The sequence below is a fragment of the Callorhinus ursinus genome, unplaced genomic scaffold, assembly GCF_003265705.2.
Source record: "Callorhinus ursinus isolate GAN/ISIS: 27379988/994484 unplaced genomic scaffold, GSC_fseal_2.0 scaffold7, whole genome shotgun sequence".
NCBI classification, from domain to species: domain Eukaryota; kingdom Metazoa; phylum Chordata; class Mammalia; order Carnivora; family Otariidae; genus Callorhinus; species Callorhinus ursinus.
Window position 1 is genome coordinate 27,074,743 of NW_027397069.1, and position 15,189 is coordinate 27,089,931.

Consider the following 15,189-nt stretch of genomic DNA (forward strand, 5'->3'; position numbering starts at 1 on the left):
TACTTAGGTGTTCAGTAAATGTTGAATGAACATTTCTATGTGTGGGACCTTGTGCCAAGTATAGAGGAGAAAGTGATGTGCAAACCAGTGTAGTTCCTGCCCCCCAAAACACAAAGAGTCATCCTAAGAAGTTGTGCCTTTCACCCACACATTCCTTCAACCTCCCAGTAAGGAAACAGCAATGCTCACTGAACATCCAAAAGAAAAAAAATGGGTAACAAAAAAAAGAAAAGAAGAACCAACCAATCCAAATATATAAAACTGGCAGTTCAATCATGATTTTTGCTTTTTTCCCTCTTTTTTTTAAAGCGAGGATGCCGAGAAAGGGGAACCCTCCTACACTGTTGGTGGAAATGCAAATTGGTGCAGCCAGTCTGGAAAACAGTATGGAGGTTCCTCAAAAAGTTAAAAATAGAACTACCCTATGACCCAGCAATTGTGCTACTAGGTATTTGCCCAAAGGATACAAAAATAGTAATTCTAAGGGGCACATGCCTCCCAATGTTTATAGCAGCATTATCAACAATAGCCAAACTATGGAAAGAACCCAAATGTCCATCAACTGATGAATGAATAAAGAAGGTGTGGTACACACACACACACACACACACACACACACACACACACACACAGGAATATTAGCCATCAAAAAGAATGAAATTTTGCCATTTGCAGTGACGTGGATAGAGCTAGAGTGTATTATGCTAAGTGAAGTAAGTCAGTCAGAGAAAGACCAATACCGTATGCTTTCACTCATGTGGAATTTAAGAAACAAAACAGATGAACATTGGGGAAGGATGAAAAAAAAAGAGAGACAGGGAAACAAACCATAAAAGACTCTCAATGATAGAGAACAAACTGAGGGTTGCTGGAGGGTAGGTGGGTTGGGAGATGACCTAAATGGGTGATGGGGATTAAGGAGGGCATTTGTTGTGATGAGCACTAGGTGTTGTATGTAAGTGATGAATCACTGAATTCTACACCTGAAACCAATTTTACCATATATGTTAACTAACTAGGATTTAAATAAAAACTTGAAATAAAAAAAAAAAAACAAGCTTTGTATCCTAACCTTCTGGTTCAGAAAAAGAATTAAACATTTGTGGAGAGGCCTTTGATCAGAATAATTGTCAAGTTAACCTCTGCTCCTCACTGGCCCTGCTCTTACTACTTCTTTCCACAGAATTGAACTGTTATAATGTGGCCACATTTGGCAACAGGCCTACTTTTTAACACATGCACACCAACAGACATTTCTTTATGCAAAATCTATAGGACTGTGTCCCTGGCAAGCATGAGGAGTAAGGGAGTGGTTTTCTTTCCTGGAAACATTGCCACTGTTTGAGGACTCCCTGACCTAATGAGGTCCTATGAATTTTTCCCATTTAGTACTCAGCCAGTAAAAGATATTTTGTTATCACTAAGGAGTTGTACCAGATGGAGCTTACTTTCAGCTCATGAATGGTCACGTCACCCCTCCTTACTGACTTTTTACTTTTGGTCAGAAGTGATTTCCTTTATTCATATCCATTGGATCGACTGAGTAAATTACAAGAATAGTGGTTACCATTTATCAAAGTTATGTGCCAGTAACTATAATAGTAATTCTTAGTTGTAGATTTCAAAAATTGCTGATATAGTTGGCATTACTACTGTTTTCTAAGGAGAAATGGAGCCTCAGAGATCATTACTAGAAACCCAGCACAATGCCTCATACCTTGTAGATGGCTTGAACTAAGAATGAAGCACAAATCTGACTCCAAAGCCCATTTTCTTTTCACTGGGGTTTAGGTGATTGCAGGACAACTTTAAATTTTTTGTCTACCTGGCTTTTTAAAGTACTGTGCTTGCTATTGAAATAACAAGGTGCTGTCTACTAATTGGTATGTATGTATTCAGCCTGGCTGAAGTTCACAGATGATTCAGATTTTTTTATTAAGTATAGCTGAGGTTATTTAGCCTGCGTTCAGGAAGTATAGTGATTTGTAAATTTGGATAATTGACATCTACAGTAGTTTCTTTAATATATTAGTTTTCTAACAGTTGTGGTTCCTTAAATGTCTTATATATGCACACTTTAGGGAATTGCATGCCATTTAATTAGAGCATCATTAGTTGTAGTTTTTCTGATTCTTAGCTTCATATAGACAAGAGCAGGGTTTATGATAACCCATCAGACTGCTTGTTCCAAGAAGACTAATAAATTGAAAAGTCCATTACTTGCAAACACTAAGTAGCCATTTTATTACAGGAGACAATGAATCGTGCCATCATATCTTTCTTCCTGTGGCCCAGAGTCACGGTGTGCAGGAAACAAACAATCTGAGCTGCTGTTTCCCTTTATTTTGTGTGTCAGAAGACCCCCGCATAAGTTTGCTATGACATTATGTCCCCCTGTCACCGGGCTGAGAAGGAGAAATTCATGGAAACGTGAAAGCGTCGGACTAATGCCGATTTCCATAGTGTTGAATAAAAGGACATATTGCAGTAAACACTGTACTTCTTTCCCCCTTGTAGGGTATCGAGCATGTAGATCATTTTGGCTTCATCTGTCGGGAGTCAGCAGAGCCCGGGATGAGCCAGTATATCTGCTATGTGTTCCAGTGTGCCAACGAATCTCTGGTAAGTGGTGTGATTGTCTGCGTGCTCCTGCCCGCGCCTCCGGCTGAGCCGCGCAGAACTGCCACCAGTGGAAAAAGAAGAAGGCATCCAGAAGCAAGTTCCTTCTCTTTAAAGCAGCAGTAGGAAAACAAAAACAAATTGTCATGGTGATTTTTAAGCCTAGATACTTTCTTGAGTCTAACGAGCCCGGTCGTGTTATCAGGCCTATCTTTAAAAAGGTAGGAAGAGACTAATAAGAGGAGAAGGGCTGTTATTTTTTCCATTGCTCGTGTAAGCTGATACGGAGGACCACTGATCTCTTACTCTCTGAGTTATTATAACATCTCAGAGGAGGTAGTGCTTCCATCAGCAGAGCAGACGGATTTTGTTTTCTTTCTTTATTTCATTAGCCACCGTTCTCATTTTAAAAACACTTTATTTTTTAATGGTCTTACGTTAGCCTTCATTTTCTTTCTTTGGAATTTGAAAGTCCCATTCTTCTTTCCAGCACCCTCCCCTCACGCCTTCCTCCTGCCCCTTTATGGCAGCAGTTGGAGTTGAAGAAATATTTAAGGCAGACTTAGAAATGCATGTGAGTGACTAAACATAGTTTGACATTTTTCCCTAAAATTTTTTACTTCTTCTTCCACTTGTGTTATCCTAACCATTTTAATACAAACCCTTAGCTCTGTCACCATACTTTGAAGAAAAATATTTCCTTGGGCATATAATCCTCCTGCAAGCTTTTCTCCTGGGGAAACACACACCACTTAGACATAGACAACAAGCCAGGCAGCATTCTTCTCATTTCTGGGGTGCCTGTTGCCATCATTTCTGCTCAACTCTGACCTTCCATATTCCCCGTGGAGAAGGGATATGGAAATGTAGGAATAAGGAAGAAATGGGAGTGGATTGGTACCAAGGCACTTTCTGACTCGGGGCCTCTGGGTCTCAACCTGTTTTCTCTGGGGAATATAGCACTCCCATCACTAACAGTTTCTTTCTTTCTTTCTTTTTTTTTTTAAGATTTTATTTATTTGACAGAGAGAGACACAGCGAAAGAGGGAACACAATCAGGGGGGAGCGGGAGAGGGAGAAGCAGGCTTCCCACCGAGCAGGGAGCCCGATGCGGGGCTTGATCCCAGGACCCTGAGATCATGACCTGAGCCGAAGGCAGACACTTGATGACTGAGCCACCCAGGCGTCCCCATCACTAACAGTTCCTTACTCAAGAGAGTTCCATTTGTCTTTTGTTCTCATGCTAGATAATTAACCATACCTAGGAAAAATCCACATGTTGAGATCCAGGTGACCATGGTATTGTAGTTTCAGTTCAGGACTCGAGATAAAAATTTGAGAGTTGCTGTTATGTAAATGATAGTTGAAGACATGAGAGCAGATGAGCACAGTCAGGGAGAGAGAGAAAGCCAAAGAGAAGCAGTGACCCAGCACTGGAAAGTGCCAACCAAGTAAGACGTAGATAGAAAATACCATCAGGAGAACCCGCTGTCCTGCTGCCCGCTCACCCCTCACTCTCTCCTTCCTTCGTCCATCTTCTTCGCTAAGGCTGATTCTTTCACTTTCTGGATCCCTTTCCAAAACCTGTCCTCTATTCCACGTTTTATTTTGGCATCTCCATTTACCCAGCTTCCCAGTTTAGAAATCATAACACATTCTCCTTCACTTTTTTTTTTTTTAAGATTTTATTTATTTATTTGACAGAGACACAGCGAGAGAGGGAACACAAGCAGGGGGAGTGGGAGAGGGAGAAGCAGGCTTCCCGCTGAGCAGGAGCCCGATGCGGGGCTCGATCCCAGGACCCTGGGATCACGACCTGAGCTGAAGGCAGATGCTTAACGACTGAGCCACCCAGGCGCCCCTCTCCTTCACCTTCTATATCCGTGTGTTCACCAAATCCTGCTAACGAAAAGATAGGAAGATTTCTTATCCATTTCTCCTCCTTTCCCTCTCTACCTAATTCTGGGCATTCATCTTCCCTACTTAGACTATCACACAAATGTCCTAACTAGTCTCCCTGCCACTAGCTTAATCTGTCATCTGTCCACTTTCCACATCGTGCTCTAGCTTTATTTCTCACAAAATTTCCAGGAACAAGTTTATGCCTCCTTGTTAAGAGACAAAGTCTAGATTGTGTGGTATGGCAGAATGACCTTCCTCCTTCTCTGGTGTCCCCCCGGGATGCCTCTTCTTTTCATGACTGCATCCTCACACGGGCTGTCCCATCTCCTCGGATGGCCTCTAAGGCAGACAGCAGAGGCTGGTGTGATGATTGGTGTGGCGTAGCTTTCCTTTGGTCCACTGCTGAAGCAGCAAGTGGTTCATGCGCGGGACGCATAGGATCAAGGATTGAAGGGAGTGGCTGGGGCTGAAGCTCTGAGATCACTGTTGGTTGTACAGAGTGAGGAGTCTGCTGTGTCAGAGGAGGCCAGAGCCAGGGCTCCCACGTTTAGATAGTCAGGCAGAGAAGGTGTCCATGTGGGTCTCAAGGTCTGCCCTGCTGCTGAACAAGGAGATTATGCTGTCTTTTCCTTACCTATTTTTCACATTCTCTTTTCTACTGCTTCATGGGATATGAGGCAGGCCTGGCCTTGCTTTCCTGTGACTTGAATACCCTTCTTTTCTACTTTGTATTTGTACACATCCTAGTGAAGTCTTTTTGGCTGGCTTTTTTTTTTTTTTTTTGGCAGGAATGACTTTTTTTTAGTTGCTTTGTTGTCAGTGCTCTTGCCATATATTGTTTATAGGTCTCTCATGGTTCCTATTAATGCCCACTCTTGCTTGTTTACATAGCTTTCTAGTTCACTAGATTGTGAATCCCACAAGGTCAGGACCATTCTTATTCTTGTCGTACCCCCAGTGTTTCTAGAGTAGCAGGTGCTTGTTAAGTGTATTTTGAGTCAGTGAGTGCATTACTCTTTAAGAGGAAGACTAAATAAAACCTTCTTATTCTCAGCCTCATTTGCAGGCTTTGTTTTGTTTGTAATTTTTAGTATTTTTTTTTTTTTTTACCCTCATACAAGTAGAATGAGTTTTTGAAACAGGGAGTCAGAGTTGAAGGTGTGGGAACGTGCTGTATTTTCCACCTTAAGAAGCTCTGTGACTAAGGCAACAGACCAGTGTGGCTGAGAATGTCTTCCTTTTACATGGAAACTGTATCAGAATCTCTGTTTTGGCACTGTTATTTAAGAAGGGCAGGCCTTTGCTAGAATCTTTTAAAACTTGTTGATTCTAGCTTTATCAGTACGCATCTTAACTGAATAGTGGGGCATCAGAAGTGCAAGCTAGAAGAAAAATTAAATGAGATTTCCTGTATAAAAGAGTATGGTTCAAGCAGCTGACATATAGAACAGAACAAAACAGTTAATTAAATATTATAGGTCTAAGCAGTGTTATGATTGATGTGGCTTGGCAGTTGTGTAAGACAAAGTATTGCAAAACCACAAATGCTGACTTAACCTCTCTGCGCAAAAAGAATACACAGTAGCATTTTCCTTTCCATCTTATCTGCTGTGAATTGATAAACAGTATAGTGTTTTCATGGGTCCTGGAGAATTACACTCCAAGTTTAGACACTCGGCACACCTTCCTTCCTTCCTTTGTAAAATATTTGTCGGCAGTTGGCTTCATCTGGTTTAACCAACCCTTGAGATTTGTGGAAAACACCATTTTTGCATTCTCCAAAATTGGTTCAAAAGGTGTGGGGAAAAAAATGGAAGTTGCTGCTGATAGACAAAGAAAAAGTAAAACCCCAGAGATGCAGACAACAGTATCCAGGAAAAGTAGGAAAAAAGAAAAAAGATGACGACTCAGGCTCCCAAGACGTAGCATTTGTATAGGGTTTAATAGTTTGCATTTTTCCAGAGAATTAAACTAGGTAATCCTGTGAAGTCCTTGACGCATTCTGTGATTCTTAGGCTTATTCTTACATGCCATAAAATACCTAAGTTTGGTGCATAAATGTTTAGGAGCGTTATCTTCATTATGGATTTTTACGTTAATATCATAAGTTGGCTTTCTTTGTTCCATCTCATACTTTTCACTGCAAATTTAATTTTGCCTGATAGTAATGCTAAGAATACTCTCATTCTGTTTGCATATGATTGATTTATCTTTGTGCATTCCTTTACTTCGAGCCTTTTAACATGACCTATGATTTTTTGTTGTTGTTGTATCTAGAATAAAAAAGTTATTCATATTGCACTAATTTGAACTTTTAGTTGCTCTGATCCCATGATAGAATTTATAGGCCATCTAAAAAAATGGTGTATCTAAAAAAGCAAAACATTTAAAATTTTAGAAGTTAAAGATTTTAGTAATATTTGTGGCTGGAAGAAATTGGTGGCCACATATTAGACGCCATTGAAATGGCCTCTTGTTTCATCTAGAAATAGAGAAGAAAACATGAAAGTTCAGTATTTTCATTGGAGTTCTTTTACAAGGTGGTATTACTAAGTAACAAATAATAAATCCATTTGAAAGCTAAGCAGATAACTCATCCTTTCAGTGCCTTTAACAAATGAGAAACAAGAAAGTAGAAACAAACATATACATAGTAATTGAAATTATTTTTGAATACATACATAACAAGGCAAATGAAATAAAACTGCAAAGGCATTAAGCATGTAGTGCTTTTATTTTCAAGAATAAGAAATCTTTATTTTTTAATTATAGTTAAAAGAACAGACTCTGAATAACCCAGTTTTATTTATGGAACAATGTGAAATTATTCATAACCCTTTTAAAAACTTGGTAACATTGTAAAACATAAATGAATAATGGCTGGCTGCTTACTGTTTGATCTCTCCTTTTAGTAGTAATATTAGAAGAATAAAGTTTCTTTTCATTTCAGGATCTTCATACACTCATATGCAGAAGTAGATTAAATCCTTTAAATAATAGCTTATTCTTAAACCAGGCTGAAGGGGGAGGGAAAAGAGAGACTTTAAAAAAGGTGGTTTTCAATATCAAAGCTGGCTCCGGTGAGGCCCTTGGTACTCTGCAGCTCCCCATGGAGGTTTGAGACTTTGATCTCAGTTTTACAGCATGGGAAAGCCACAACTTACATTGATGATTGCGTCACAGAGACATGGCCTGAAGTTGGATTAGCAGTGCAGGAGAGTGAGCTGATAGTTGACCCCAGAGAAGCAAGCGGGGAAACTAGACTGCTAGATTCGCACTTCTTGATTGAGTCATTGGAAGGGCTAGCGAGAAACCAGCTAGTAGTTTTCAAACTGCTGACCTAGTGGTGAGACCCAGCTGTTGGACAGTATAATGTCAGAACTTCTTAGTATCGCACATCAGAGGTGAAATTAGCAGACATAGAGGTAAGACCAGCAACCTTCACAGACTTCCCTCAACATTCGTTAAATTGAACTCATTGCCTGCCCCCCAGAACTTTGCTTAAACCCTTGTGTTTTTACACTAAAAGTAAAAACACACTAAAAGTAATCCAAAAGGATGAAGTAAATAGGATACCTATTACCAAAAGTGAACATTAAACCTATTCTGTTGCTCCTTATATATTGCAGACGGAACTTCCAAAGAAATCTGCTACACTACTTAATGAAACAAAGATCTAATTGACTGTCCCTTAAACTGTCAGTGATGGTGTTGCACTCAGTGGGATCTAAAAATAGCCTCCAAGTAATCAGTGTTATACACATGAAAATGATCTTACTCTATGCAGCTTTCAGTGATAGTATAATTGAAGGTCTAACGTTACACTTGATATTTTCTCTCTACTAGCTCTGTAATCGTCAAATTCCATTATATATTATTTAGTTAACATCAACAAAGTCTCATATTGCTGTTGGGCTTTGAATGTGTTACTGTGAAGGCACACGTTTTAGAGACCTGAGTTATGTTTCTTCTCGTAGGTCGATGAGGTAATGCTGACTCTGAAACAGGCCTTCAGCACGGCAGCTGCCCTGCAGAGTGCCAAGACCCAGATTAAGCTGTGTGAGGCCTGCCCTATGCACTCTTTGCATAAGCTCTGTGAAAGGATTGAAGGTACAGTAGAACTTGGTGGGGACGAAAGAAGAGTTTGCGTTGGCATCTGGGAAGTGAGAAAGTCCTTACTCTGGGCGGATGGGTCTTTCTTTCCTGTGAAACCAGAGCCCAGAGAATCATTTCTCACGTCCAGTCAAATGTGTGTTCTCAGCCTCTCTGAGGTGCTTGCCATTTTCCCCACTTCTTTCTCTTTTTCATTTTTAATTCTTTTTTTTTCTGAAGGCAGACTCAAGGAAGGGAGTTAGTTGTATTTCCCACAGTTCTTAAGACTGCTGTGTACTTAGTGGGAACTGACCAAATATTTGTTCAGTGGGTGAAGAGAGAACGTCAACTGTTTATTTAAGTCTCTTTTTCTTCCCCTCTCGCTTGGTGATGTGTTCCTTTTCCCTAAAACTGTGGAAGTGGAATGAACCTTGTGTGGCTTTTGAGGGACATTTGAAAATGAGAGACGTAATGGATGTGATATCATAAAGCAGGTTTTTTTAAAAAAAAGTGTTCTGAGGTGGGGAAATGAGGAAGAGGTGACTCTATACCTCACATCCCCTTTCTCCTCATTATCTCATTAACAAAAAAAGGTTGGAAACTACTTCACAGGAGAAGAAACGCAATTCGATAAATACTTGTTAAGCATCTGCTAGGGGCCAAGCGTTGTACTAGGTACTGGCAGTACAGAAGTGATTGAGATGTGGGCTGTGCCTTCAGAAGCTTACTACCCAGAGTGGAAGACAAGCACATGAGCCAGTTAATGCAATTCAGGACGATAGCTGTTAGGATAGTTGGGGAGAGTACAAGTGCCAGAGCATGGCAGAGAGTGGTCTCATCATTGTAAATGCAAAAATTGTGATTTCTGTTCAGTAGACAACAGGATCATAGGCACAGGGCAAAATTGATGATGAACAGCAGTGTTTCCTGAATATCCCTTCAGCTGTGTGATCAAGGACTATTTAAATGTAATATTCAGATCTTAAAATTTATGATTTAACAATGCACATTGTTTTTGCATTTGTACCTTTACAAAAATGGAAGATTCTTTGGTGTACAGTAAAGAGACCATTATAAATTTGTGGCGGAAAGGCTGAATTGCTCAGGAAATAGTGTTGGATCAATCTGCTATCCAAAGAGAGAAAGATTCCTTCCACTTATCCTACTCAAAATACACTCTAGATGGATAAAACCCCTCAGTGTAAACAAAATATTAAAATCATTAAAAGAAAATAAGAATATCCTGGTGTCCTTAAACAAGGAAACCTTTATGAAGATACAAACATGCAAAAACTGTTAAAAGAAGACACTGACTGATTTGACCTTATAAAAATTTACATTTTCTGCATAACAACTATTTCCTTGGAAGTTAAATTAGGAGATAGCAGATTGTTAATCAGAATTTATTAGAATTCTTACTGTTTGAAAGAGAAAGATAAAACTGCCAGTAGGAAATGACACAATCCATATTAAAAAACACTCCTATGAGAAGGAAATTAAAAGGTCCAATAATAAAAATGAGAAGATTTTCAACCTCACTAGATGTCAGAGACATGAAAATGGAAGTAACAATAAGATAGTCATCAGATTAACTGTTGGTGAAATTGTGGAGATATTGATACATTTATGTGCGGCTGAATGTAGTGTAAATTGGGATAGCCATTTTGGGGGAGTTGATAGAAATTAATTAACCTAAAATTACCCACCAGTTCCCTGTCTTGATAAGAGAAACTCTTATATAGCTTTAGAAGGTAACGTTTTCAAGGTTGTGTTGTTTTTAAATAAGGGAAAGTTGGAAACAACCCAAATGTGTATCAATAGCCTAACTGAAGTATGTTCATACAGTGGAACAATTAATAGGAATGAATTCCAATTGTATATCAACTTGGATACATCTTAAAATTGTATAATTGAGTGAAATGATAATTTGCTGAATAACAAATGCACTTTGTTATATCTGGAAAAATACATAAAATAATACCCTGTATTTCTTTTTTAAAGAACTTTTAATATGCTCTATTTTTAGATTTACAGGGAAGTCACAGAGTTTCCAAATGTTCGTCCCCCATCCTTCCCAGTTGTTAACATCTTACATAGCCCAGTGCAATGTTCAGAACAGGGAATTAACATTGGTGCAATATTATTAGCCCAACTAAACATTTCATTTGATCTTCACCAGTTGTCTTATCCATGTCCTTTTTCATTCCGGGAGCCCCGTCAGGATTCTGGCTTATGTGTGGTTGTTGCCTTACCCTGGTCTCCTGCAGTCTCCAGCTCCTCCTCAGTCTTTCTTTGTCTTCCATGACCTTGACATCCCCAGTGGGCATCGTACTTTGCTGGATGTCCCTCAGTTCAGCCTGTTTGACATCTTTTTACATTTGGACCGAGGGCACTCCTCCCAGCAAGAGCACTATAGAAATGGCGCGGCCTCCTTCTCCGTGCATCCTGTCACGGGGCTCATGATGTTGAGTTTATTACTGCTCATGTTGGCCTTATCACCGGGTCGCGGTGCTCTCAGCAATTTTCTGTTGTAAAATTGCTACTCTTCCCCCTGGAGCCAACAAGTATTTTAGGAAAGATTCTTTGAATCTACACAAATCTCTTGTCTCTTATGCCTTTGCTCACTGATTGTACTACATATGAAAGGCAAATTTAGCGCTATCTATAATGTTCGAATATTTAAAAAAATGTAGAATATATCTCACTTGGGTAATAAAATATAAAGCAAATATACACACACAGTGTTATCTTTTTTTTTTATAAAGATTTTTTATTTATTTATTGAGAGAGAGAATGGTAGAGAGAGAGCATGAGAGGGAAGAAGGCCAGAGGGAGAAGCAGACTCCCTGCTGAGCAGGGAGCCCGACGTGGGACTCGATCCCGGGACTCCAGGGTCCTGACCTGAGCCGAAGGCAGTCGCCCAACCAACTGAGCCACCCAGGCGCCCGACACACAGTGTTATCTTACTCAGAGGAAAATAACTCTTCTCTTTTAAAAAAAACTTCTGGAGCGCCTGGGTGGCTCAGTCAGTTGAGCATCTGCCTTCATCTTGGGTCATGATCTCCGGGTCCTGGGATTGAGCCCCATGTCGGCCTCCCAGCTCAGCGGGGAGTCTGCTTCTCCCTCTCCCTTTGCCTCTCCCCCTGCTTGTGCTCTCTCTGTCTCCATCTCTCTTTCAAATGAATAAATAAAAAAAATAAAAATTAAAAAAATTTATAAAACCAAGAACGTTTTCATGGAAAATATTTTTGCCCAAGGACTTGATATAAATTATGTGTAAGAGTGTGATAGATATAAAAATAACATGATATGAAAAGGTAACAATTTCATGGTAAAATAATAACACCAAGTACTATTGCTATTCCTGAAATTTTGTTACCACGGAACAAGACCTGCATGAGGAGGAGAGACTCCCTTTTATGCTGTAGCTCTGCCTTTTAATACATTAATATTAAATTAGTATTATGTCATGGTTTAAGCTCAGAGATTTTGGCCAATGCTATTCATTAATAGTTTGGCCAATTCACGAATGAGTTTCTACAGTGTCTGTGTTCGTATACTAAATGGTACCTGGTTATGCTGTTGATTTGGTGTCCTTTAGAAACTTCTTGTTAATAAATCTGACTTCAGGGTAACTGACAGGGGGCCGTTGATTTTGGTAAGGGTTCCATCTAGCTTTCATCATTTCGTGGTAGTGTTCCAAGGTTTGTTATAGGCAGGGACCGCTCCTTGAGAAGATTTAACCTCAGAGCCTGCTGGCAAAGGGACAAGCTGTAATACCTGATATATGCATTTTGATCTCTGCAGCTGCACTCTGTTTAATACTTATCCCCATCATTTTCCCTAGGTCTCTACCCGCCGAGAGCCAAGCTGGTAATACAGAGGCATCTCTCATCACTGACAGATAACGAGCAAGCGGACATCTTTGAGCGAGTTCAGGTAACATGATTTATGGTTCTCACAAATAAGATATAAGAAATGAGAATTGGATCCTGTTTTTACAAGTTTTTTTTTTTCATTCCTCTCTCTGAAGTTAAAGATATATATCCTATTGCACTATATGTGATAGTAACCAGAATACCACTGTTACTCTTGCTTCTGAGAGCAGTGAAACGCTTAGATTTATTTATGTCTCTGTGCCAGACACATGAAACCAAGTGGGAATATAGTAAAATGAGAGAAACTGTGTTGCATAGTGTGCTGTTGGTTTGTCTCTTGGACAGAAAATGAAGCCAATCAGTGACCAGGAGGAGAATGAACTTGTGATTTTACATTTGAGGCAGCTGTGTGAAGCCAAGCAGAAGACACACATTCACATTGGAGAAGGCCCATCGGTGAGAAGATGCTTTTCTTCCTTGACCTACTTTTGTTTTGTTTATATTTTTAGTCAAAATATCACAGAAGATGTGAAAGGAGTTTCTTTATGTTCTCACCTGTAGGGCTAACTTTCTATCAGTCAGATTTATTTTTCAACATCTTAGGAGTTTTATAGGAGGTTTTAACATTGAGATAAAATAAGGATGAGCTTTAAAATGCGAAAAAAAATGGGTTCTTGGTACAAAAACAGTAATAACAAATGTTCATGATTTAGAATGAACATGCTTTTTTGGTTATATTGATCTATTTTATTTCAAATTCATACAAACAATTTATTTCATTACAAGTTTACACAACCTTGATGGGTAAATAGCGAACACCCAAAGAAGCAGATAGCATTTTGGAAAGAGCCATTTTAGCTGCAAACGAAGGTGTGATATTTTTGTGCGTGTGGTTGAGAATGTGTTTCCAGCGGCATGTAGATAAAACAAGATGCCAGCACCAGCCCTGTAAGAAGATGATGACATAGTTACTTCCCAGTAACACAAATTCAGGTTAGTCTGTATCCCACTCTATTCAGAGGAAGTCACATGTCACTTTATTAGTGATTCCTGAATTGGATTCCTTAAACCAGCTCTTCCAGAGAATCTTCTTTGAGCCGAGCTGTGTGATAATGGTGAACCAAGAAGAGATGAATGAATCCTCTAGGGAAGGGCTCAAATATTGGAAAGGGGAATGCAGATAGATAAATGGATCCATAGAATAGAGGCAACAATGTGGCTTTTTAGAAGAATGTGCAGTGAGCCCAAAAGTAGCTGTCTTTGCTTTAGGACCGGAATACAGAGTAAGGATGAAGGGGAAGAATTCAAGAATTCAAGGGGAAGAAATCTTGGGGAGGGCAGGCAGGGGACCAAAGTTTTAGGGGAGATAGTTTGTTAATTGAAAAAGTCAAGGAAATGTTTTTTAAGAAAGGGACATTGAGCACAAAGTTATGCAGAAGCTGTGACCATGACATACTCCGTGCGGGTCTTCAGAGTACTTAGTGGACCTTTAGGATGCACTTGGAGATTGATGGGGCAATAATGGCTGGAAGGATAGGCAGCAGAGAGATGATGAAGAGCCTTAAGTGCTAAGCCTGACTTTGTCATTGAAGATAAGAGCATGAGATCAGATTTGTAATTTAAAGAGAGAATTCTGGGGCACCTGGGTGGCTCAGTCAGTTAAGCGTCTGCCTTCGGCTTGGGTCATGATCCCAGGGTCCCGGGATCAAGCCCCGCATCGGGCTCCCTGCTCAGCGGGGAGCCTGCTTCTCCCTCTGCCCCTCCCCCCTGCTTGTGCGCGCTCTCTCTCTAACAAATAAATAAATCAATAAAATCTTTAAAAAGAAGAGGTCATTCTGTTGTTGTAGCGATGGCTGATTTGTGGGACAGGTTGATGGGTGAGGGGGTTGACAGTGTTAGAACTGAAGTCACATTCCCAAATCAGGAGAGTTTTGTAATAGAATATGCGAGAAGTGATTCATGTAATTGCACAAACTTTTATCAAGTTGCATACTGTTTACTAGGCAGTGGTGTTGAATAATGACAGGTCTTTTCTGCCATCTAACTGTTGAGGAGGAGAAACCAACATGTAATCAAATAAAGTAAAATATGGAGATAATGGTGGGGTTGGTACAATGATAGAAGTATGTGCTAAACGGAGATAACACTGCTGCATAAATAGATTGAGTGAGTCTGTCTTTAAAAATTTATTTTGTCTTGGAGAGAAGCTGAGCTAGAGCACTACTGGAGATGTGGGGGAGGGGGGGAGATGAGGCAGGAGCTATTTAGGAGGCATGATCGGCAGGACTTTGTGACCAGGAACATGTCAAGGAAGCGAAAGGGGATTGCTAGGAGAGACTTCAGAGTTTCAGATGTGGGGGAAGTGGATGAAATTGAGCTGGAAATATAGGAAGAAAACAAGAATGGGACAAGGGATGGAAATAAGAAATAAGAGTTAAGTTTTAGAAGTGGGTTTGAGAGGCACCTGGGTGGCTCGGTCAGTTAAGCATCTGACTCTTGATTTTGGCTCAGGTCGTGATCTCAGGGTCGTGAGGTCGAGCTGTGCTGGACATAGAGCCTGCTTAAGATTTTCTCTCCCTCTCCTTCTGCCTGCCCCCTGCCATGTGTGCGCTCTCTTTCTCCCCATAAAAAGAAAGAAAGAAAGAAAGAAAGAAGGAAGGAAGGAAGGAAGGAAGGAAGGAAGGAAGGAAGGAAGGAA

At 40.1% G+C, this 15,189-nt stretch overlaps 1 protein-coding gene across 4 annotated transcripts in view; it reads left to right on the top strand.

Annotated features, from left to right (window-relative positions):
* The window catches only part of TBC1D4 (TBC1 domain family member 4), a 178,941-nt gene that overhangs the window by 112,760 nt on the left and 50,992 nt on the right, over window positions 1-15,189 (top strand). For all 4 annotated transcript variants that reach the window (XM_073894435.1, XM_073894436.1, XM_073894437.1 and 1 more), the window contains exons 4-7: window positions 2,518-2,622; window positions 8,499-8,631; window positions 12,461-12,552; window positions 12,837-12,947. In XM_073894435.1, the coding sequence (XP_073750536.1) occupies window positions 2,518-2,622; window positions 8,499-8,631; window positions 12,461-12,552; window positions 12,837-12,947 (441 nt within the window). The remainder of the gene's footprint in view (window positions 1-2,517; window positions 2,623-8,498; window positions 8,632-12,460; window positions 12,553-12,836; window positions 12,948-15,189) is intronic.